The sequence below is a fragment of the Phyllobates terribilis genome, unplaced genomic scaffold (assembly GCF_046119375.1).
Source record: "Phyllobates terribilis strain yellow unplaced genomic scaffold, ASM4611937v1 Scaffold_1__5_contigs__length_1240528914, whole genome shotgun sequence".
In the NCBI taxonomy this organism is placed as follows: domain Eukaryota; kingdom Metazoa; phylum Chordata; class Amphibia; order Anura; family Dendrobatidae; genus Phyllobates; species Phyllobates terribilis.
The window spans coordinates 770,821,032-770,846,912 of NW_027362761.1; the positions used below are offsets into that span (position 1 = coordinate 770,821,032).

General features: G+C 40.2%; 1 protein-coding gene across 6 annotated transcripts in view; it reads right to left on the reverse strand.

The window, feature by feature from the left end:
* PSD3 (pleckstrin and Sec7 domain containing 3) overlaps positions 1-25,881 on the reverse strand; it is a 902,747-nt gene that overhangs the window by 16,422 nt on the left and 860,444 nt on the right. For all 6 annotated transcript variants that reach the window (XM_073636968.1, XM_073636969.1, XM_073636970.1 and 3 more), the window contains 2 exons: positions 16,191-16,335; positions 14,164-14,307 (listed from right to left, as the gene is read on the reverse strand). In XM_073636968.1, the coding sequence (XP_073493069.1) occupies positions 14,164-14,307; positions 16,191-16,335 (289 nt within the window). The remainder of the gene's footprint in view (positions 1-14,163; positions 14,308-16,190; positions 16,336-25,881) is intronic.

A 25,881-nucleotide genomic window follows, 5' to 3' on the forward strand; every position in this document is an offset into this window, starting at 1 on the left:
TATAGGCTTTATGATTCACTGGACTAGTACGGTAAATGATTTCTTAGTTGGCATATAACAGCAAAAAGAACAATGCCAAAACCATGTAGTTATTAACCAAGTAGTTATCTTGGCTAGTAAAATTACTACGGGCAAGCATATCAGAGCTTGTTGCCTCATCTATAAGTAATACTTGGAAGGTCAGTACTTGCCTAAGTTGGGGATCGGGTAAAAGAATAGGCCAAACATTTACAGCCATAGAGGTAACAAAGTGGTCATTAGTTATTTTTACAGGACCCATGAACAAGGTTAAGAATAATGTTTTGGCCTTACTGTTGTTTCTGGAAAAAGCAGATATATTTTCTAATTCTAAACATCCCTCTTGAGGGAAGGTCTGTAATGCTATGTGGATAAAGCAAAGGAGAACTAGTTGAGCTTTGCCCCTTTCCTGCAATGTCAATCAGGGTAGCACTCTCTTATACGAAAGGTTAGCACTCAAGAAAGGGGATAACCAACACATGGGCCATGTTGCCCTTGTCTCCTATAAGTGATGTGACATTTAGACTCCATTTACGCTAGTGTCAACACAAAAGTTTTGTAACATATTCTAACGGATTCAGTCAAATGATAAAAGGTTTAGCATTGGGCTCCCTATTGTTTGAGTATGTTATGATACTGTAGATATTACTAAAAATAGATTAATTTATTTCTTGAAAAGTACAATAGAAGATGGTGGGTTGCAATAAAGAACAAACTAAGCTTTTAAATGGGCATACCCAAAAAAGCTATAGAAATGTATCTACTATGAATATATAAACAGGAATAAGATTTGATGTTAGTGGAGAACATAGACAATGATGGAGATTGTGTGTTGCAAATAAGGTTAAAATGGATCACTGTAAAGTGGCTTCATAGATGTGGTTGCTCTCTTTAATCTATAGTTACAAAGCAAGGCTTCTCCTATTAATCTTCCTCAAGTCCAATTATGGTTGACAGTATAAGTCACCTTTGTGTTCAGAGTAAGGAAGTAAAGATCTGAGGTTTTTAGTGAAAGAAAATATTATTCACATATTAACAAGTGCAATCAAAAAAGGAAGACCAAGTTGCCAACTTTGTTACAGTGAGGTTAGTGAAAGAAAAGAGGAATCAAACTTTCTAATTTTACAGATTTGTCACGTAAGAAATTGCTGATTTGTCATGGTAAAATCTGACCTCGCTAGGACTATTCTTCACTAGAATTCTTATAATAACTTTCAAAAACAAGGTCTATCCGTAGTAAACTGAACAATCCTAAATCAAAAATGTCTCCTAGAGTTCACCACTAATAATGGAGCTGCAGAAACGCTTAAAAACGCTTGGTAGAAGGTCTGCCATGTTCCCCAATGATAATCCGCATGTGCTGTGCACATGCTGAGGAAATTTCCACTGTGATTATCATTGCGGAAAAATCCACAGCATTACCAATTATTTTGCGTAATCGCGGCGTTTTCGCTGCCATTGACTTGCATTGAATCGCTTAATATCCGCATGACTACATGTGCACGTGCGGATATTAAGCGATTCAATGTGCGGATGGTACCCGGGTTTGGAGAAGAGGAGACTCTCATCCAGACCCGGGTACCATAGTACCTGTAAAAAAAAAAAGAATTAAAATAAAAAATATACATTATACTTACCTTCTGATGGCCCCCGGTCTCCATATTGATGCATCCTGGCTCCCCGGCAGCTCGCAATGGTCTAAAAGGACCAGCCATGACGTCATTTAGTCATGTGACGGGTCATGCGACCGCTGACGTTGGCGGTCGAGTGACCTGTCACATGACTAAATGACATCATGGAAGGTCCTTTTACACAACCGTGAGACACCGGTAATGACCGGACGCATCGGATAAGGAGACTAGGGGCCATCGGAAGGTGAGTATATGCTTTTTTTTGTTTTTTTTACCATTTTTATTCTTTTTTTTTAACTATTAACTTGGTCACAATATATAAATCCATGCCGGTTGCATGGATTTATATAGTGTGACCAAGTTGTCAAGCACTTTGCAAGTGATGCTAAAATTGCTTGGAAAGCGCTTGATAACCCGCATGCGAAATCGCATGATCAAAACGCTTCACTTACGCTTGTCCCTGGCAGGAAAAACGCATGTAAAATCCGCATGCGTTTTTTCTGCCAGGAAGATGCAGAAATGCTCAGGAAAAATCCGGAGCATTTCTGCATCATGGGCACTTAGCCTAACTTATACTCTAGAGACACAGTGTACTATGTAATCCAGCTTCAACCTGTCACTCCTGCCTCCTGCTTGTGATAGGTTTCTCACTACCAGGACTATATTGTTGCTCCTGTATATAAGAAAGAAAGAAAGAAAGAAATGACAGAAGACAAAGAATGGTAAAGCATGGTGGAAGTGAAGGTGTCTGAAAGCTGCAAGGAGGAATTTTAAGATATCATTGTGTAATTCAGAGGAAGTTAGAGACTGATTTCCTGTTCATACTGTGGAGCATGTCCTTGACCAGTAGTCAAACTAGAGATCACATGACACAGTTGCCTATAATGAAAGGATGAAAATGTATGGATGCAATTGAGTTGGGATGAAACCAATAACACAGCAAGATTTATTGTTGGTGAGTTACCAATATACGGTAAATGCAAAAATATTTTCTTGAGAGCGACTTTAGCTTTCCATATAGGAAAAAATTGTATAATCCTCATCATTGTTTCAATTAACAACTTCATTGTCCGGGCCATATTTTCTTTCAATTAGCCAAATCCAACAGCTGGAAATTGTCTGCTGTAAGCACTCTCTCTTATCTGCAGACTAATCTGCATTTTTACACTGCTGCTATGTGTTTTAAAAACACAAAATTATACACTACATCTAATATAAAAAATTGGCGCAAACAGAATCTCGTTGGATCTGGACCCTTGGTACACTACAACCGAAGGGTCTTAATGAGAGCATTAGTTATTCCCCCTTTCTCTAAAACCCATACCATATATTAAAACCTGTATATTAATATCTCTATGCTAGTGGCCCTCTACAACCTACGTTCAATTTTATTCTGTATATGTTTATTAAGTGTATATATTGATTTTATCTCTTTTTGCATCTATCAGGATTTCTCTATGCATCTATGATCGTCTTTCTTTTTGTCGACAGCAGGGTGATTGTTACTGGTGAGTGAGAATGGCTTAGATGTGATGTCGCATTGGATCCTGACATAACGACGAGGGAACACCGACTACAAGTCGATGCGAGAGACATTAAACATTATAGCTAAAAGGACTGTATACATATATTGAGGTCCTACTAGTGTAGTTTCGGGGATTCTGTTTGTCTACACTATGTTACTATTTGTTATAATGTGTATTTGTCTTCGCCTCTATATTGACTTTTATATGGTGTATTTGATATGTTGTGTGGGACTCATGTATGCTGGTGTAATATATGGGGTGCATGGGTTGGTGGGTGAACTGTATAGATATATATCTGTTTATGTTCAGTATATATGTTTCAATGATATGTAATATATGTACTATGTGCATTACTTCTATCCTTGGGGAGGGTACTGTGGGTGACTCTGATTGTAGATATCATGTTTATATGTATGTGTGTATCAGGTAGACATCGCGTTGGATATGGAATATGTCCCGATTAATTGGTTTCCCCTTGGTTCGACCCTAAAATATACATACAGGTAGTGGACATTTTGTGGTATGCATACATGTATATAGTATATGATATATGGGTAATTGGCCCTAATCAACCACCTTTTTGTGGATTATCAATGATATACATGTGGAGGGTAGATATAATGTGGATATATATATATTCATTATAGGTGTACCATGAGGACGATATGCCTGATATCATGATACATTGGATATGAGATATGGAAGGTGTACATCTGATCCATATATTTTCTCTCTCTATAGATGTATATATGATCTTTTCCTACTATACATGTTGCTTATGGTGGTCTTCTACCTAGAATCTGTCATCCTCACATGTGGCACATCCCCCCTTCCCCCTCTTTTCCTTCCCTCCCCTGCCTTCCGTATCTTTTGTTCTTTCCCCCTTTCTTTCCCCTGTTGTTCCGTTATATGTTGTGTCTTTGTATTGTTACATGTTTTCCCATTGTTCATAGTCTATATATGTTACTCTGCTATGAGATAACAATCACGATGTGCATTTGCATAGAGGAAAATGTGTGCTGCGTACATACAGGTGGGCGGGGGTGCCGGTCGGCCTCTGTGTCTGCGGTGATATCGATGTTGTGCCTCAGCTCCGCCCACCCATGGTCATGTGATGCGGAGTTCAGTTGGCGTCCTCATCCCCATGACGACGCACGCATCATGTCCGGTCTCACGGTGTTGTGACTTAGCTCCGCCCACCCGTGGTCATGTGATGCGGACTTTGCTCCGCCCACCCGCGGTCATGTGATGCGGAGGCCTGCTGGCGTCCTCATCACTATGACAACACACACATCATTTCCTGTCTTACGGCAGCTCCAGCGCCTATAAAAACAAGCAATAGAGATGCAATGAACACGCCCCCTGACGAAGGGAACAGCCGAAACGCGCGTAGGGGCGTCTCTCTCGACATGTGCCTCCCCATTATGGACCCCTAACAGTGTTATTGCCCCCTGGTGATTACATTTGGATACTGGAGAGTTGCGGTAAGCATTCAATGGGGACTCCTATGTTCCCTCTATTCATCTAGTGCACTGCACATGACAATAATAGTAGATAATAGGAGGGTGATATGGTAAATGACTTCCATTGGTTTCTATCACACAGTAGTGAGGGTAATCAGCATATATAGTATCCATTCCAATGCTTATACGTGTTATATATACAGCAGATATGATATAACTAAGTAAATACATAGGATCTAGGTCTGCTATGGATTACCTATATTATGGGTCCCTGTGTGGAGTCACATGTGGAGAGGGCTGTTATTGATTTTATTGTCCTTTTTTATAATATTGTACTGACCTTTGTATATGTCTGATCTTTGTATTATAATAAATATTGACCATTTTTTGCTACAGAATTGTTGATTCGGTCTTCGCTTTTTTTTCTCTGGTAGTACTACATCTAATATAATAATAATAATTTTAGCATCAACATTCACTGATTGCAACATTTTTGCTCTGCTTAAACAGGAAAAATATGCTCTATTATTAAAATATTTCACTTTCCTTTGTTTGAAGTTTTGTTCACAAAGTCAGAATTTTTGGCTGTCAAACAAACCTTGATACCTGAGGGTCGTATTTACCGCAGTAAAGCTAAACATAACAGTATGTAGATGTCTATTAGGATTTAATGCTCTGACTTGTAAAACAGTATTGATTTTGTTTACTCCCAATCAACATCTTTATGTATGCTTATAAAATAAAATTATCTAGAAGTAGGCGACCTTGTTGCAGCATTCTCTAATTATATAAATCAATCCAATACATTTTCTTTTGCAGGGACTGCCAATGCTTTTATGAACACGATAGGGTCAATTCATCAATGTATTTACAGCAAACATATTGGAGTTAATACATTGTAAATGTGGAATTTTACAATTGGAATTTGGGTAAAGCGCCATATTAATGAAACCCGTGTGACATTTTTTCATGTTCAAATGTCACAACAGTGCATTTTACAAACATATATTTTAGCATTCAAGCTACTGAAATGTGTGATTTTATGGTGTTTTTGAGCTTACAGAGCAGATTGCAGCTTTACTATAATGTCAATACGCTTTGCTAAGTGGGAATGGTGATGTAAACCACAGAATATCTTGTCTGGTACTGTAACAAAGAGATTACCACAGTTGAGAGCATGGTAAAGAAGCTAAAAGATCAGTATCTACAGTATCTATGAGACTGCATTTTGTTTTCACAGCCTAAGGGCTCGCTCACACTGGCGTATAACACGGCCTAGTGCTATCCGATGTTTTATCAGATAGCACTTGGCCCAATGTTGTACTACGGGGCAGTGCAGATCTGCGAGCATTTTATCATGCCAATTCGGCATGAAAAAAAAAATAGCAGCATGCTGCGAGTGCATCTGATGATGGGATCACGCATACAAGTCTATGGCTGCGTGTGAAATATCGGATTGTACTCTGATGTCATCTGAATGCAGTCCCATGTACGTTCACAGAGACAATGGAGAAGATGGAGAAATTAAGTTCTCCATCTTCTCTGCACCTGTGCTGCGATTCTCTCATGTGAGAGAATCGGGTCACACTCCGATGACAGTATTCCAAAAAAGGAGCTACTTTTTTTTTTTTTTTTTACCTAACAGTGCTACCAGTGCTCATTGGCTATGTCTGGTATTGCAGCTCATCCCCATTCACTTGAACAGAAACAGCCATAGTCCATGAAAAAAGGACAAAAACATTTCTTTAAGAAAAGAAAGCAAATTGAAACTCTTATCTTACTAAACATGGACAACGATTTTAATCAGAGATATTAATTCAATTGCAAAAAAAAATGAAGGCAAAACAAAAAATTCAATACCTACTGTATGAGGGACATGATCATTATATAGAACATACTGGATCCTATCAGCTTAATTGGCTACATTATAGTGTTCATACAGTTAGGCCCCGATTCATCAAAGCTTATATGCCAGAAAACTGGCACAAAAAGCCCAAAAAAATGTGCGCAACTCTAAAATGAACAAAAATGTTGTGACTTTTAGTGTAATCAAGACAGTTTCACCCATTTTGGTGGAGCTGGGGTTGGATGTGGGTCACTGACTGGAGTAAGATTTGTGGCAAGGCGCATGTCACCTGTCAGACGCTTCTGATTCATTAAGAGGCGTGCACGTCTAAATGAATCAGGAGTGTCTGAATCCAGCACGCCCCCTCATCAAAACTATCATGAAAATCAATGGTATTGATGAATTGGGGCCTTGGTGTTCCAGTATAACTCCCGTACCCCTACACTTTGAAAGCAGACATTGTGAAACTGTCATCCAGCACTTCACAATCAAGGGCACATTCATGCAATTCTGCATCAAAGGATAATGTTTTGAAGAACAAAAAAGCATAAAATGGAGTAAAACTCTAACATGAGGAAGAAGAGAAGATCTGTTGATATAAATGGCTAAGACCAATTTCATAATTTGTAAAGGTCCCCATACAAATTAGACTAATGTTAGCTGTCAATATAGGTGGGATTGGCCATGAGTCTATTTTGTATGGGGGTCTTCCAACTGTCCCCCAACAAATGATGTCTGCTAGCAGACTCTGGCACTGGCAGTCTCACAGAGAAAACAGGAGCACTTGGCTAAGCTGATCGTTCCTGTGTATGGGTGGCTCAAGAGAGACGGCTTTCGGCTATTCATTCATCTGACAGCTATCTATTGTGTACGGGGGGCTTAAGTTTCGACTGCTTGGTCAGAAATCTGTGTGTGTAAATGGAGTTTAAGGGAATATTCATTCAACATGTTCACTGTGTGTTTTTTGACATTACTTTAAGAATTTTTACAGAGATCCAAGGGTTAACGTTTCTCCGTGTGGAGAGTGACATGTCAAGCCTGACATGCCTAGGTGAGGAGAATTTTAAGCAGCAACGCTCCTCTGGGAAATATGCAAATTATCTCTTCAGAGAGGTAGAGGACTAGAACTCTAATGCCACCTATAGGAAGTAGCAATCCTAAAAGTCAATATCGACTCTCTACAAGCCTTGTCACATGACTTAGGATTAAAGCCAAAATCAAAATCACAAATAGCAGAAATTGTGTTTCGGTGCAAGGTGTGAGATCTGGTTTGGCTGGGTGAGTTGGCACTGGAGTACTAGTCCTCTTCCTCACTGAAGAGACAATTTAAATAATTTTTACACTGATTCCAGAAAACCGGGGTAAACAGACACATCAGGTGAGCATACAGTCATGGCCAAAAGTGTTGGCACCCTTGAAATAGTTCCAGATAATGAAATATTTCTCCCAGAAAGTTATTGCAATTACACGTTTTGCTATACAAGCTTATTTCCTTTTAGTGTATTGGAACAACACAAAAAAACAAAGAAAAAAAAGGCAAATTGGAATTAATTCCACACAAAACTCCAAAAATGGGCAGGACAAAATTGTTGGCACCCTCAACATAATATTTGGTTGCACACAATTTGGAATAAATAACTGCAATCAATCGATTTCTATAACCATCAACAAGCTTCTGACACCTCTCAACTGGAATTTTGGACCACTCTTCTTTTGCAAACTGTTCCAGGTCTTTCATATTTGAAGGGTGGCTTTTCCCAATAGCAACTTTAAGATCTTTCCGCAGGTGTTCAATCGGATTTAGGTCCGGAATCATTGCTGGCGCTGGCCACTTCAGAACACTCCAGCGTTTTGTTTCCATCCATTTCTGAGTGCTTCTTGAAGTATGTTTGGGGTCATTGTTCTGCCGTAAGACCCATGACCTAGGACGTAAACCCAGCTTTCTGACACTGGGCACTACATTGCGACTCAAAATCCTTTGGTAATCTTCAAATTTCATGAGGTCTTGCACACAGTCACGGCACCTATTGCCAGAGGCAGCAAAACAACCCCAAAACATCTTTGAACATCTATCATATTTGACAGTAGGTATTGTGTTCTTTTCTTTGTAGGCCTCATTCAGTTTTCGGTAAACAGTAGAATGATGTGCTCTATCCTGGTCTCATCTGTCCACAAGACGCTTTCCTAGAAGGATTTTGGCTTACTCACGTACATTCTGGAAAACTGCACTCCGGCTTTCTTATGTCTCTGTGTCAGCAGTGGGGTGCTGAGCCTGCAGGACAGCTTGAATTTCTGTGGAACTTGATTGGGGTTGCTTATTCACCACCAAACTATCCTGCATTGTAACCTTTCATGAATTTTTCTCTTCTGTCCACATGCGGGGAGATTTGCTACAGTGTCATGTGTTGTAAACTTCTTGCTTACTTTGCACACCATGGACAAAGGAACATCAAGATGTCTGAAGTTGGACTTGTAACCTTAAGATTGTTGATATTTTTCAACAATTTTGGTTCTCAAGTCCTCAGACAGTTCTCTTCTCCTCTTTCTGTTCTCTATGTTTAGTGTGGCAGACACAGATACACAATGCAAAGCTTGACTTAACTTCTCCCCTTGTTATCTGGTTTCAGGTGTGATTTTCATATTGCCCACACATGTTACTTGCCACAGTTGAGTTTAAACGAGCATCACATGCTTGAAACAAAGTTGTTTACGCACATTTTTGGAAAGGTGCCAAAAATTTTGACCGGCCTATTTTTGGGATTTTGTGTGAAATTATGTTCAATTAGCCTTTTTTCCTCTGTTGTTTTGTATTGTTCCAATACACATAAAGGAAATAAACATGTGTATAACAAAATATGTGCAAATTCAATAATTTTCAGGGAGAAATACTTCATTTTCTAGAACAATTTCAAGGGTGCCAACACTTTTAGCCATGACTGTACCATAAGAGGCACAAGCCACTTAATCAATTTGGCTCAGCTTCTCAGTGGCCTCCATCTACCTCTCCAGATTGGATACTCTAGTCAGGACTGGCGTAAAATTTGTGGAGTAAGCAATGCCAACCTTTTTTCCTGACTGACTGACAGGCGTAGCCACACCCCGGCTTCTCCACACATCTACCAATTTTGGTGGAGCTACTTCAAATTGGCGTGAAAAAAGTCGCAAAAAGTCTTATGAAACGCATTGCACAAAAATTTTGTGACTACTGAGAGTCTTTTTATGTGAGTTTTCTGACAAATTCTTTGATCCTATTACAATTTCGGTCCTATTACAATTTGAAATTATGGTGAGGGTTTGCTACACATCAAAGATTAGATTAATGACAAATGGGTGAATTATTGTTTGTCGTTCTATCAATGATCAGATTTGCACAGAGCAATAAATCAGGAACTAATGTGTGTACAAGCGATTCAGGAGAGCATCATCCCAAATAATGAATAGTATCCATTGAAAACAGAAGCCATAATGCTAGTGTCTAACTTATTTCATTCCATGCAGAAAAAACCCCATAAAACATGAGAACAGGTTAACATTTGTAAATCAGTAAATGCTGTAAAGATGAATTCTGAAGTGCTGGATGCCTTAGCAACAGCATAGTTACATGCTTGCTTAGCTGCTGTATCTCAGCATGAACAAAGGGGTGAGAATGCTATCTCAACAGGAAAAAATGGGAAAAAAACAACAAAACCACTTGTTGCTGCCTGCTCTTCTGAATAAAGTGAGGACCTCAAGTGTGTGACTCACATATTACCATCTACATGTTGATTATTTCCTCCTTTTTCAAATTGTTTACACACTCATACACAGGTTTTTTATATATATATAAAGGTTGAATGTATATATATATATGTATATATATATATATATACATATATATATATATATATATATATATATATAGTACAGACCAAAAGTTTGGACACACCTTCTCATTTAAAGATTTTTCTGTATTTTCATGACTTTGAAAATTGTACATTCACACTGAAGGCATCAAAACTATGAATTAACACATGTGGAATTATATACTTAACAAAAAAGTGTGAAACAACTGAAAATATGTCTTATATTCTAGGTTCTTCACTGTAGCCACCTTTTGCTCTGATGACTGCTTTGCACACTCTTGGCATTCTCTTGATGAGCTTCAAGAGGTAGTCACCGGAAAGGGTTTTCACTTCACAGGTGTGCCCTGTCAGGTTTAATAAGTGGGATTTCTTGCCTTATAAATGGGGTTGGGACCATCAGTTGTGTTGTGCAGAAGTCAGGTGGATACACAGCTGATAGTCCTACTGAATAGACTGTTAGAATTTGTATTATGGCAAGAAAAAAGCAGCTAAGTAAAGAAAAACGAGTGGCCATCATTACTTTAAGAAATGAAGGTCAGTCAGCCCGAAAAATTGGGAAAACTTTGAAAGTGTCCCCAAGTGCAGTTGCAAAAACCATCAAGCGCTACAAAGAAACTGGTTCACATGAGGACCGCCCCAGGAAAAGAAGACCAAGAGTCACCTCTGCTTCTGAGGATAAGTTTATCCGAGTCACCAGCCTCAGAAATCGCAGGTTAACAGCAGCTCAGATTAGAGACCAGGTCAATGCCACACAGAGTTCTAGCAGCAGACACATCTCTACAACAACTGTTAAGAGGAGACTTTGTGCAGCAGGCCTTCATGGTAAAATAGCTGCTAGGAAACCACTGCTAAGGACAAGCAACAAGCAGAAGAGACTTGTTTGGGCTAAAGAACACAAGGAATTGACATTAGACCAATGGAAATCTGTGCTTTGGTCTGATGAGTCCAAATTTAAGATCTTTGGTTCCAACCACCGTGTCTTTGTGCGATGCAGAAAAGGTGAACGAATGGACTCTACATGCCTGGTTCCCACCGTGAAGCATGGAGGAGGAGGTGTGATGGTGTGGGGGTGCTTTGCTGGTGACACTGTTGGGGATTTATTCAAAATTGAAGGCATACTGAACCAGCATGGCTACCACAGCATCTTGCAGCGGCATGCTATTCCATCCGGTTTGCGTTTAGTTGGACCATCATTTATTTTTCAACAGGACAATGACCCCAAGCACACCTCCAGGCTGTGTAAGGGCTATTTGACCAAGAAGGAGAGTGATGGGGTGCTACGCCAGATGACCTGGCCTCCACAGTCACCAGACCTGAACCCAATCGAGATGGTTTGGGGTGAGCTGGACCGCAGAGTGAAGGCAAAAGGGCCAACAAGTGCTAAGCATCTCTGGGAACTCCTTCAAGATTGTTGGAAGACCATTTCTGGTGACTACCTCTTGAAGCTCATCAAGAGAATGCCAAGAGTGTGCAAAGCAGTCATCAAAGCAAAAGGTGGCTACTTTGAAGAACCTAGAATATAAGACATATTTTCAGTTGTTTCACACTTTTTTGTTAAGTATATAATTCCACATGTGTTAATTCATAGTTTTGATGCCTTCAATGTGGATGTACAATTTTCATAGTCATGAAAATACAGAAAAATCTTTAAATGAGAAGGTGTGTCCAAACTTTTGGTCTGTACTGTATACATGTATATATATATATATATATATATATATATATATATATATATAAAGCCCTTACTTTTTAATTACTATAAATGCACACAAGGAGACATACTTTATATCAATGTGCATACAACATATACGGTACATTACACACATGCACACACCTACAAATCTACAATCCGCTAACATGAACGCTGATGTTTGTCACATCATGAATAGCATGAATAATACATTGACAGATCATTTAGACAGAATTTATTTATATTCTAATTAAATTATCATGGAACATGAATAGATATATTCACACCAAGTATTTCACTAATTAGGCTTTCATTAACAACCAGAATACATCATATAGTCAGACAGAGCATCTGTAGAAATCATTATTACTTATCTATGTTAAATAGATACTATTTGGCACTTTTTTTTTATTAAAGAGACATATTCTACACTTGTAGTCCTAAAAAAAGATGCATGAATATTGGACAATGAAGGAGAGATGCTATGGCTTTTACATTGAATCTACAGTTATAGATCTGCTATGTGCCTAATGAACGTCTGTCTGTACAGTATATCCATTTGGTGCAAAACAACATTCCTACAAAAGTTGCATACCAAGGCACTCCAATACAAAGTGAATGAGAACTCATGCTACGCAAAGTGCATCATTGCAATAAGGTTTGTTTTTAGCCCCCCATACATATTAGACTAATGTCGGGTGAACCGGTCAATACTAACAGGTTCAGCCGCAGTCTAACTTGTATAGGGGTCCCATTATTATTGAGAGAGATAAGAATCCAGCAAATCCTTTTTTTCTCCCCGAGATAGGCCGCCACCAGATATGTCTTGGCAGCGGCTCTCTCATAGAGAACACAGGAGGTCTGTGTAAGGGAGAGTCGGCCGAGATAGCTGTCCCACCAAATGATTGGCCGTTAGCTATATATAGTATATGGGGGGCTTAACATCTGCAGGTATTTGGTAACCACAACAGCATTAATTTCTTACTATATACTGTACATACTAATGGAATCATTCCCTGCATCAGTGGACGTAGAAGAGTAGAAAAATGACCTTACATAAAAGAGTAGCCTTTACAAAACAAGAGATTAAGAAACTATTGTGAAAGAGTCCGTCACCCCCAAAATGCATTTTAAATGGCTATACAGTGCTGTAAGGGTATAACAACCATACTAGCATTGTACCTGTTACTGGTACAGTGCATGAGAAAATAACGCTTAATTCATATGCAAATGAGGAGGCTTCCGTGCACCGTTACGCCTCCTCATTTGCATATTGGGGCCCTTCTCTCACTTTTGATTGCTAGTGCTTATTTCTCAGAGCAAGCACTGTGTGAATGTTGTCAGCAAGTGTGCGGCCACGCGCGCATGTGGTGGTAGAGTAAGTTTTACTCCCTGCCTTCTTTCTTTCTTCTGACGCCGCTCGCTACAATAATACACACTCAAATGCCTCGAGAGTCATCAGAAGGAGACCGAGATGAGAACATGCCTGGCCACTGCATGCACTTGAGGCCGTAGCCATGCTGGCAGCATTGAAACGTTGCTTGCTCTGGGAAGCAAGCACAGTCAATCAGAAGCGGAGAAAGAGTCCCAATATGCAAATGAGGGGGCGTAACGATGCACCAAGCTTTTGGCCACACCAAGGGTGCACTGAAGCTTCCATATGAATTAAAAGTTATTTTCTCAGGCACAGTCTCAATAACAGGTATAATACATATACGGTTGTTAAAGGGGCTAAGTCCCCTACAGCACAGCATAGCCCATTTAAAATGCACTTTGGGGGTGATGGACTTCTTTTAAAGATCGCATCTAATAAAATAGTGTAGCTTCTGCAAAAATAAGACAACAAAGGCTATGTTGTCACAAATGTACTTGCAGTCAACGCGATAGACTGCACGCAGAAAGCACCCTGGCCAATGTTAGTCTATGTGCAAGAGCACATAAATGATTTTCCAGAAAAACAACTGCAGCATGCACAAGTCTCATCCAATTTGCAGACTAGACGGTGCTATTTTTAATGGCAGAGATCTTCTGCACACGTGCACGATGTGGATGAGTGCATGGAGCTACACACGGACCCAGTCACGTCCGCCCGAGAATTTTAATCTATAGGGGGATATTGCAGAACTTTGTTTTAATAAAGTACATACCTCAAACTCCAGGTAATGATCTTTCATCTTGTATTCATCTATTTCCTTGGCCTTTACCTTCTTGTCAGGTGGGTATGAGCGATGCTCAGCCAGCTCAGTGGAGATTTGTTTGAGTTTTGTTTCATGTGATTTCAGCTGTTCATCCTGAAATGAGATGATCTCACTGTTATTTTAATGCTTTAGGTCACATTTCACTGATGTAAAAAGCAATTTAGCAAACTCTCATTTCATTTTCAGAGTTTTCTGGTGCTAGAGAACTTAAAGCGAACCTGTCACATTCAACACGCAGGTACAATATTATATTGTGGATTTGCATAAAATGTGGCAACTTATAAAAGATAAATAAAATTGCAATGGAAGCACAAAATAATAAAATCGCAAAGGTTTTAGGAATCAAGTTAATCGTCCCCTACTATTCAGTATATTACATGTACAGTTTAGCAATGGGCAAGATAAACGCAGCGTGCTATACACACCGAGTGGCAGAATGCCATTTGCATAGCTCAACTGCCCTAATCCAAAATTTACAGTGACCATTCTATACAAATAGATTCACCATTGCTACATCTGCACACCAAAATGTTGTCAATTATAAAGAACTCATCTCAGGAAAAAAACAAGTCCTCATATGGCTATATTGATGGCAAAATAAACAAAAAAAGTCATGGAATTTGGAATGCAAAAGTAACAAAACGTCTGCATCCTTAGAGGGAATCAATCACCATGGTTTTTACTATGTAAACTGAGAGCAGCATGATATAGGGACAGAGACGCTGAATCCAGTGATGTAACACGTACTGGACTGCATGGTGTAGTTTTGGTAAAATTACTGTTTTATCTGCTGCAGATCTATGAATGCTGAGCTCTGTATAACTTCGCCCACAGCACTAATTGGCAGTTTTCTATGTACTCTGTACACTTGCAGAAAGCTGCTAATCAGTGGTTTGGGCAGAGATATACAGAGCAGGAGGGCCACATGGCACGAGACAACTAGCCCTCTAGTGATAATCTCCAGATTCAATAGCCAAAACCTGTATGTTCTGTGGCGTGATAAATCATGCATCTCAGCCTGGCTACCTGATGGACGAGTCTGGGTGTGTCGAAGGACAGGAGAACGTTACCTACCTGACTGTACTGTGTCAACTGTAAAGTTTGGTGGAAGAGGGCTAATACTATGGGGTTTGTTTTCATAAGTTGTCTTTGTTGGATAGTTTCAGTGAATAGAAATCTTAACGCTCCAGCATACTAAGATATTTTAGACAATTGTAAGTTTCCAACGTTGCGGGAAGTTTGGGGACGGCCCTTTTCTGTTCCAGCATGACTGTGACCCAGTACTCAAAGCAAGGTCCATAAAGACATGGTTGGATGAGTTAGCAGTGTAAAAACCTGACTGAATGGCCCCGTGCCCTGACCTCATCAATCACCTTTGGGATGAACTAAAACAGAAATTTTCAGTAAGGCACTCTCATCTAATATCAGTATCTGACCTCACTAATGCTCTTCTAGATGAATGGTCAAAAACTGCACACAGACACCTCCAAAATCTTATAGAAAGCCTTCCAAGAATATAGGAAGCTGATAGAAGAGTGGTGGAGGGAAACTCTATATTAATACCCATGGAGTTAGAATTTGATGTCATAAAAGCAACTGACGGTGAAATGTTTAGATGTCCCAATACTTTTGTTCATGTAATGTATATCAAAGAACAAACTTAAAACAATGATTAAAATAGATTAAAAAATGACATTTTTTAGTATATCCTGTATTTGTTAATAGATTGATACTACTGAACAATCTAGAAAGTAAATACGTAGAAAAAATATTTTCCCTAAATTGTCCTGAATTAGTAGTGCATGAGCATTAAAGACTGAAAGTGTAGTTCTTTCCTAAATGTCTTTAGATGTGGGAAGAAAACGAATCAGGCTTGAAATAACTTTCTAAGTGAAGAATTTTCAATGATTAATTAAAGCTGAGCATGTCATTATCACATAGCAATCTGTGCCAAAGGCACAGGTTGAATCACAAACCTTAGACAGCTTGGTAGTGGTAGCAGGCAGTAACGGGCGGCTAAATTTCTTCTGGGATCCTATAGCAGCTGGGAACGGTGGAGCAGAAAACACTGCAGCCACACAATTAATTTTATTTATCCACGATTCCATCTCTTCTGTGCTCCTATAAGAGAAAAATGCATTAGCACTGTGTGCAGTCATCATACAAGAACCGATCACTAGTATTTTGATTTCTACAATTTGCTATGCAGTCATTTTTCTACAGCACTAATTTTAAAAGTCACTGATTTACCTGTAATAAATATTGAGGTCACCTTGAGATGAACATAATAAAGAACAATACTTTCAACCATTCCAGGAGCTAGGATATACTGGACTAGCAATGTATATGGTTATTTAATGGGGAAAACTTCTATGTGCATGTAAAAAGTGTACCTCTCATTGTCTAGGGTATCACTCCAGGTTGTCAGTGTTGGCTAGTCTCCTAGGCAAGGAGCACAGCTCTTTTAAGCTCTTTTCTATAGCACTTGTAAGCTCTGGTCTGAAGCTGGCCAGATTGCTGGATCCAGCAAGCTCCAGTTCAACTGCAATCCTTTGATGCCACACAGGCAAAGCAGTGTCTGCCCGTAGCATCAGAGAGCACACAGTTCATGCAAGCTGTGAGACAATGCCGCTGGTCTGAACTGTATTCAGGAGTGCACAGGTAGACAGGGGAGTGGTGTGCTCCTGAAAATCAATCAGTAGACAAACCCTTTAAGTTTGAGAACAGCTCCCTCATAGTGTAAACCAGGGCTGTGAAGTCGGAGTCCATTTTGGTATAAAATGGACCGACTCCTAAAATATATAATAAATTGGGTACAGTAGTTCAATGCAGTTTGTAGGGAATATTTTTTCATAAGAATTTGCGAAAGTTATGAAATGTCCTATAAATGTCTGCCCTATTCCTGATCTAAGTGTCTAGACTTTTAACTGAGATGAATCTGCTGCAGTTTATGTACATGACAAGTAGTGAAGCTCCTCCTCTACAGATAAAGGGGAAAAAAACACACAGGGAATGAATGCCTGCACTCATCTCAGAACTGCTGGAGTGAACAGGAAAGCAGGATTAAGAACAAAAAAGAACAAGTTCTTGCTATTATAACTGATAGTGCTTCAAACATGATAAGTACAATTAAACTGATGCATGAGAATAATGAAGGTGAACAGCAGCTAGAAGAACATTTCAGATTCAGTATGTTTGAGATGGAAGGTCACAGTCCTGTTCCCATAACGGAGAGACAAACAGATATTACTACAGAAGAACAGCAAAATGATTCTTTACAATTAGAGGATCTTGTTAAAGCTGCTTCACACCTCTCTCCTATTCATCACATGCACTGTGTTGTGCACAAGCTGCAGCTGGCAATAAGAGATAGTCTGCAAGAGGGACATGCTGCAACTCTGATTAGCAAAGTGAGGAAACTGGCTATTGCTGCCATAACCCCTAAAATTGATTCTAACTTGAAGAAATGTGCTGGAAAAGGGTCAATTGTGGAATTAAAAAATTTTTTACTTGCTCTCAAAGAAGTAGAAGTGTTCAGTCGTTCATCAAAACTGACTGTGCACGAGGCAATTCCTTTATACCCTGAAATTGTTAGAGATGTTGCCCATGTGGTTACTGCTTTGACACCAACCCAACTATAGAGCCTCATTCTGATATTCTGTAGACTTACATAAACCCCAGTATGATACGGTAAGTCAGAATGTCACACGAGTAAGAAAGAAAAGGAAAGGAACGGCACTGGAAAATGGGAAGGACAGTGTTCGGCAAGTGTTTTATTGCACTTAGATACACATTTAGACAGGTTTAGGGAGTAAAAAAAAAATTCTTGGGAGTGCTTGTTCAAAGATAACCAAATCGATCAAATGAGTCAAAAATATTAGACTTTGTCATTTTTTTATTGAGGAAAATGATCTAATATTACATGGTAAAAGTATATGAAACTATATGAATTAGCAGAAAATTTGAAAGTGAAATTAGAGTTTGTGAATCAAAGGGATGACAATTGTGCGAGTGGGCGACTTGTTTTATTTAAACAACAGAGATCTATCAACGTCTGATCTTCACAACACATATTTGCAGAAGTGTATCGTTGTATGAGCAAAGGAAATTTCTGATGACCCTCAAAAGAAGAGTTGTTGATGCTCATCAGACTGGATAAGTCTGAAGTGTTAGGGCTCTAGAGATTCAGTGTCAGACAGGCTGTGTACAAATGAAGGAGATTCAGGCTCCTTATTACCCTCTCCAGAAGTGGCTGACCAACAAAGATGACTCCAAGAGCACGGCATATAATAATAGTTCATGAGGTCATAAAGGACCCCAAGGTAACCTCTAAGCAACTAAAGGCCACTCTCACATTAGCTAATGTACACTGAAGTGTGAATGGCAGGATTGCAAGGAGAAATCAACTGTTCTCCAAAAAGAATATTGCAGTCCATCTTTAGTTTGCTAAAGATCAATTGGACAAGCCAAAAGGCTATTGGAACAATGCTTCATGGGTGGATGAGACCAAAATAGAGCTTTTTGGTTTAAGTATTATGTTTAGAAAAAGAAAAATACTGCATTACTCCATAAAAATCTTATTCCATCTTTGAAACACAGTTGTGGTAGTATCATGGTTTGTGCCTGCTTAGCTGCATCTGGGCCAGGACATCTTAACATTATTGAATGGACAATAAATTCTTAATTTTATCAGCAAATTGTGATAGAAAATGTCAGGACATCAATCTGTGCTGAATCTCAAGATAACGCGAGTCATGCAGCAAGACAATGAGCTAAACCACACAAGGCATTCTACAAAAGAATGGTTAAAGAAAGAACCTGTCATTACATTTATGCTGCCCGAACTACGTTTGCAGTCAAGTGTGCTTTACTTTGAAACACTGCTGAGTTTTAGAGAAAGCATTGTTTGAAAAGCTTACTGACTTCAGTTAATAGACAGGTCTTTTCCTATGTAGACACAAGGGAGAGATCTGTCATTCAACTGGACCAGGATGCAGAGAAACTGTCTGGGAATGTTTTCAGACTAGTCATATCTCTCCCTATAGTCTCTGGAGAGAATTTCAAACTACGTTTTTTTTCCGAAATGCTGCAGTGTTTGGCTGTAATTGCGCTGCCAGACTCTGATTCATGTTACCTATGGTTCGAGCAAAATGAATCGAATGACATGTTCCTTAAAACTTTTGGAATAGCCAAGTCAAAGGACTCACCTTAATTCTAGAGAAATGTTGTGGAAGGACCTGAAGCGAGCAGTTCATGGGAGAAGACTCCCCAACATAACAGAGCTGAACTTTTTGTTGTAGTGAGGAATAGGTTAAAATTCCTCCAAACCATTGTGCTAACTAATCAACAATTTGTATGCAGTTATCACACCATGTACTGACACCAAAGGTTCACATACTTTTGCCATTCATAGTCATGTGATATTTGATCATTTAAAAAATGAAAAAGTCTAATACATTTGTTTGATTTGCTTCTCTTTATCTAATTTTAGGACTTGTGTGAAAATCTAATGCCGGTTAGGTCAAGTATATGCAGAAATATAAAAAATTCTGAAGGAGTCACAAATTTTTAATCACCACTGTATGCACAATGATGTATAATTTTAAGATGATGTATTACACTACATGTAAAGAGAACCTGTCAACTAAAAAAAAATGCTATTTACCTACAGATATAAGTCTGTGACTGCAGACTTATGGATCCCCCCAGCGCAGGCACTGTGCGCTGCAGGGATTCGCCGGTATGAGACCTGGGACCGGAGGATATGTATGAGTTATACATACTCCCGGCCAGTGGGCTTGGCCTCGCTCCATACACCGCGCCCTGTCTAGTGAAGCGGCCAGTCAGTGGGCATGGCCAACTAGAGGGCGCGGCCTCGCTCCATATATTGGTCGGACGACCCCTTTAAGTTTGTTACCATATGACAAGGTTGATAATTGTATTTGATGATAAGGAAAAACGTCCTCAATTATAGACATTTTTCTAACAAATATCAAGGTTGGACCGTGACTTTTTCCAAGTTTTTAAGTTTGGCCCTCTGTGTATTACAGGTTGACATCCCTGTATGGCTGTTGTTCCAGTTACACAGCCAAACATGATTAAACACAATTTACCTGCAAATTACCACTATATCTGCAGTTAAATAGCGTTTTTGTAGGAGTCCATTTAAATAAAGTAGTAGCTGACTGTGGCAATTAGGACATCCTATTAACAAAGCAGCACGGTGGCTCAGTGGGTAGCACTGTTGCTTTGCTGGGGTCCTGGGTTCAAATCCCACCAAGGACATCTGCAAGGAGTTTGTATGTTCTCCCCGTGTTTGTGTGGGTTTCCTCTGGGTTCTCCGGTTTCCTCCCACACGCCAATGACATACTGATAGGGAATCTAAATTGTGAGCCCCAATGGGGACAGTAATGATAATGTGTATAAAGCGCTAAAAAAGTGAGTAAAATAAATAAATAAACTAAAAAAATAAATACACAAAGTGAAATACTGTTCTTATGGGCTTGGCCAGGATTAGAAAAATATGGCTGCTTCTTTCCAGAAACAGCATCAAACCACACCTTCTGCACTGATTAGCAGCTTTTGGTCTATATACGCTGCTCAAAAAAATAAAGGGAACACTGAAATAACACATCCTAGATCTGAATGAATGAAATATTCTCATTGAATACTTTGTTCTGCACAAAGTTGAATGTGCGGACAACAAAATCACACAAAAATCATCAATGGAAATCAAATTTATTAACCAATGGAGGCCTGGATTTGGAGTCACCCCCAAAATTAAAGTGGAAAAACACACTACAGGCTGATCCAACTTTGATGTAATGTCCTTAAAACAAGTCAAAATGAGGCTCAGTATTGTGTGTGACCTCCACGTGCCTGTATGACCTCCCTACAACGCCTGGGCATGCTCCTGATGAGATTGCGGATGGTCTCCTGTGGGATCTCCTCCCAGACCTGGACTAAAGCATCCGCCAACTCCTGGACAGTCTATGGTGCAACGTGACGTTGGTGGATGGAGCGAGACATGATGTCCCAGATGTGCTCAATCGGATTCAGGTCTGGGGAACAGGCGGGCCAATCCATATCTTCAATGCCTTCATCTTGCAGGAACTGCTGACACACTCCAGCCACATGAGGTCTGGCATTGTCCTGCATTAGGAGGAACCCAGGGCCAACCGCACCAGCATATGGTCTCACAAGGGGTCTGAGGATCTCATCTCAGTACCTAATGGCAGTCAGGCTACCTTTGGCAAGCACATGGAGGGCTGTGCGGCCCTCCAAAGAAATGCCACCCCACACCATTACTGACCCACTGCCAAACCGGTCATGCTGAAGAATGTTGCAGGCAGATCGCTCTCCACGGCGTCTCCAGACTCTGTCACGTCTGTCACATGTGCTCAGTGTGGACCTGCTTTCATCTGTGAAGAGCACTGCCAATCCTGGTGTTCTGTGGCAAATGCCAAGCGTCCTGCACGGTGTTGGGTTGTGAGCACAACCCCCATCTGTGGACGTCGGGCCCTCATACCACCCTCATGGAGTCGGTTTCTAACCGTTTGTGCAGACACATGCACATTTGTGGCCTGCTGGGGGTCGTTTTGCAGGGCTCTGGCAGTGCTCCTCCTGTTCCTTCTTGCACAAAGGAGGAGGTAATGGTCCTGCTGCTGGGTTGTTGCCCTCCTATGGCTCCTTCCACATCTCCTGGTATCTGCTCCATGCTCTGGACACTGTACTGACAGACACAGCTACTCTTCTTGCCACAGCTCGCACTGATGTGCCACCCTGAATGAACTGCACTACCAGAGCAACTTCTGTGGGTTGTACTGTAGACACCGCCTCATGCTACTGTACCTCTAGGGGTGAGAGCAATGGCAAAAGAATAAAGTGACCAAAACAGCCAAAAAGGATGAGAACAGAGAAATGGTCTGTGGTCACCACCTGCAGAACCACTCCTTTATAGGGGGTATCTTGCTAATTGCCTATCATTTCTACCCGCTGTTTGTTCCATTTGCACAACAGCAGGAGAAATTGATTCACAATCAGTGTTGCTTCATAACTGGACAGGTAGATTTCACAGAAGTGTTACATTGTGTTGTTTAAGTGTTCCCTTTATTTTTTTGAGCAGTGTATATATTGTACACAGAAAGCTTCTAATCAGGGGTGTGGGCGGGATTATACAGGACTCAACATTCCAAAATCTGTTAGATCTACAGTAGAGAAAACTGTGATTCTATCACAACTGCTACACCCAATAAACTAAGTCATACATCACTGGAATCAGGGTCTCTGTCCCTACATCATGCTGCTATCAGATTACCATATACATTCATGTATAAGCCAACTTTTTCAACACATTTTTAATGCTGAAAAAGCCCCCCTTGGCTTATACTTGAGTATATACTTATATTATAGTATATTCCGGCTGTGGAGGATGGTGTTGCGGCGGCGGAGGAGCAGTGCACAGGCAGTAGCCGGCTGCTGGAGCTACCATGTGTGCCCGCTTCTAAAGAGAATGAATAGTCACTCCCATGGGAGTGGAGAGGAGTGAATATTCATTCTCCTTAATAGCGCACACTGTCAATCGCAGCCGCCGGCTTCCTGCTGCGACCGCTGCTGACAGTGCACATTATTAAAGAAAATTAATATTCACTCCTCTCCATGGCCATCGTCTCGGCGTGGAGAGGAGTGAATATCCCTGCAGCTCACCTCAGCGCCTGAGGACACATGTCAGTGACGTCATGCGCTGCTCAGATGCTGAGGCGAGCTGCTGGCAGAACAGGACACAGCGCTGGAGCAGAGGGGAGGAAGGTGAGTAGAAGTGTTTATTTTTTTCATGTGTACAGTGATGGGGGGCCATGCATACCAGGATAGGGGGGCCATGCATGCATACCAGGATTGGGGATGAGGGGGCCATGCATACAAGGATTGGGGATGAGAGGGCCATGCATACCAGGATAGGGGGGCCATGCATACCAGGATTGGTATGAGAAGGCCATGCATACCAGGATTGGGGATGAGGGTGCCATGCATACCAGGATTGGGGATGAGGGTGCCATGCATACCAGGATTGGGAATAAGGGGGGCATGCACACCAAGAATGGGGATGAGGGGGCCATGCATACCAGGATTGGGGATAAGGGGGCCATGCATACCAGGATTGGAGATGAGGGGGCCATGCATACCAGGATTGGGGATGAGGGGTCCATGCATACCAGGATTGGGGATAAGGGTGCCATGCATACCAGGATTGGGGATGAGGAGGTCATGTATATCAGGATTGGGGATGAGGGGGCGATGCATACCAATATTGGGGATGAATGGGCAATGCTTACCAGGATTGGGGATGAGGGGGCATGCATACCAGGATTAGGAATAAGGGGGCCATGCATACCAAGATTGGGGATGAGGGGGCCATGTATACCAGGATTGGAGATGAGGGGGCCATGCATAATAGGATTGGGGATGAGGGGGTCATGCATACCAGGATTGGGGATGAGGGGGCCATGCATACCAGGATTGGGGATGAGGGGGCCATGCAAACCAGGATTGGGGATGAGGGGGCCATGCTTACCAGGATGGGTAAATTTACCAGTAGCTGCTGAATTTCCACCCTAGGCTTATACTCGAATCAAAAAGTTTTCCCATTTTTTTGTGGTAATATTATAATTATTATTATTACTATTATTATTATCCTTTCAAACCAAAACTATGTGACACAGATTCCTTACCATTAAACTGTAGGTTCATTATTTGATTATTTAGGTAGTGATATATAATAATAATTACATAGCAAAAGTAAATTGGGAGTTTGCAGTCAGTTCTTGGGTGGATGGAAAGAAAAATTGACAATAAAGAAATTTTATCATTAGACCTCTTTAAGAAATTATGCAAATTTACAGTCACTTAGAAATAGATATGTAGTAAATTAGTGCCTCCCAATTTACTTTGGCTATGTAATTTACCATGCAAATAGACAGAGTGTCTGAAACTCTTTAAACGTCACGATGACAATCAAAATGTCAGATATTAAAAGTAAAACACCCCTGTAGTTTGTGTGCTAAACAGGCATAATTAAAAAAAAAAAATATATATTTCTATTGGGATATGAACTGTGACACCGTAGTTTCAGAGGCTAATGCCTTACCATTGAGCTATCCAGTCAAGTGATAGTAACTGGCAGCTTTTTTTTGTCTTATGAGATCAACCATGAAAATACTCAGGGTGACAAAAAGTCATTGTGATTCTGATTCTGATGTTTGAAGAAAGTCACACTGAAAATCATATAACCAAATAGAACTTCTAGGTTTCTTCAACTAAGCTAATAGCTCAGTGGTTAGTGCACTGGCTTCTAGACACAGAATTTTGGGTTCAAGTCCCATCAGCGAACAGTGGCTTTTTTTTTAAATTATCATTACAATTGTAAAAGTCACTTGTCAGAATCACTTGTCAGGATCACTTGTCAGAATCACTTGTCAGACAGGGTATTTAGCCTAAAACTGACATCATTCTGATGTTTGATTTTGATATCTGATCATGTCCTAAAATGGACACTGTAAATTACATATATAGCTTAAATTTAATCCGTCAATTCCCGTGTCCATGTAAGAAACAGCCTAGACAGCACTAGTCTCTCATTAGATTTATAATTCCGATAAATTACAAATCTCTGGACTCGTAAATGGTTAGGTTTTATTCTGATCAAGAAAGCTAGAGTGGAATATATGATTAAAAGAGTGTTTAACCATCCGTCAGTGCTTCAATTATTAGATAAACATACTACATCCTTGTCACTAACCTAAAGAAACAAATTGGTTCAAGACACAAAGATTGGAATGAGCAAGCCAAGAATGTGACGGACCATGTGGAAAGGCATATCCTTCTGCAGTGACTCTTCATGGAAAGAAAGCCGCATTAAAGAGTTAATCCTATCATGGTTAAGATTGCAAACTCCTGTTTGCAATTTATTGATATTAAAAATCATCATAAATGGAGGATTTTTTTTTTATTCTATTGTTTACTGCTTGTCGACAGTCTATAACAGTAGTGGCCAGATTCGTAAAACGCATCTATCACAGTACTTTCTGAAAAGAGCTTGTAAATGTTGCTCTGAAGCTGGCTGGATTGCTTGATCCAGTGCCAGTCAGTGCCCTGCATTCCTGCAGCATCGGAGAACACAGTCCAGGCCAAAGACGTGACAATACTGCTGGTCTAAACTGTCAGCTAATCAAGGAGGTCTAAGAGGTAATGATTCTCCTTGTGGAGCGTATGATTACAGACATACCACATTTATATCATTTTTTTATGTTTTGGCGCTTTTACACAAAAACTATTTTACAGAAAAAAGAATTGTTTTTGCATCGCTATATTCTGAGAGCTATAGCTTTTTTATTTCTCTGCTGACGGAGGTGTATGGCGGCTTGTTTTCTGCGGGACAAGGTGACATTTTTAGCTACACCATTTTTATTTACGTTCGACTTTTTGATCAGGTTTTATTCCATCTTTTTTTGGCAGTATGATGAAAAAGTATAGTTTTTACCCCAAAATTTTATTATTTTCTTTTTTACGGTGTTCACTGAAGGGGTTAAATAGTGTGACACTCTTATAGATTGGGTCATTCCAGAAGCAGCGATATCAAATATGTGTATTTTCTTTTGTTTCATAAATCTA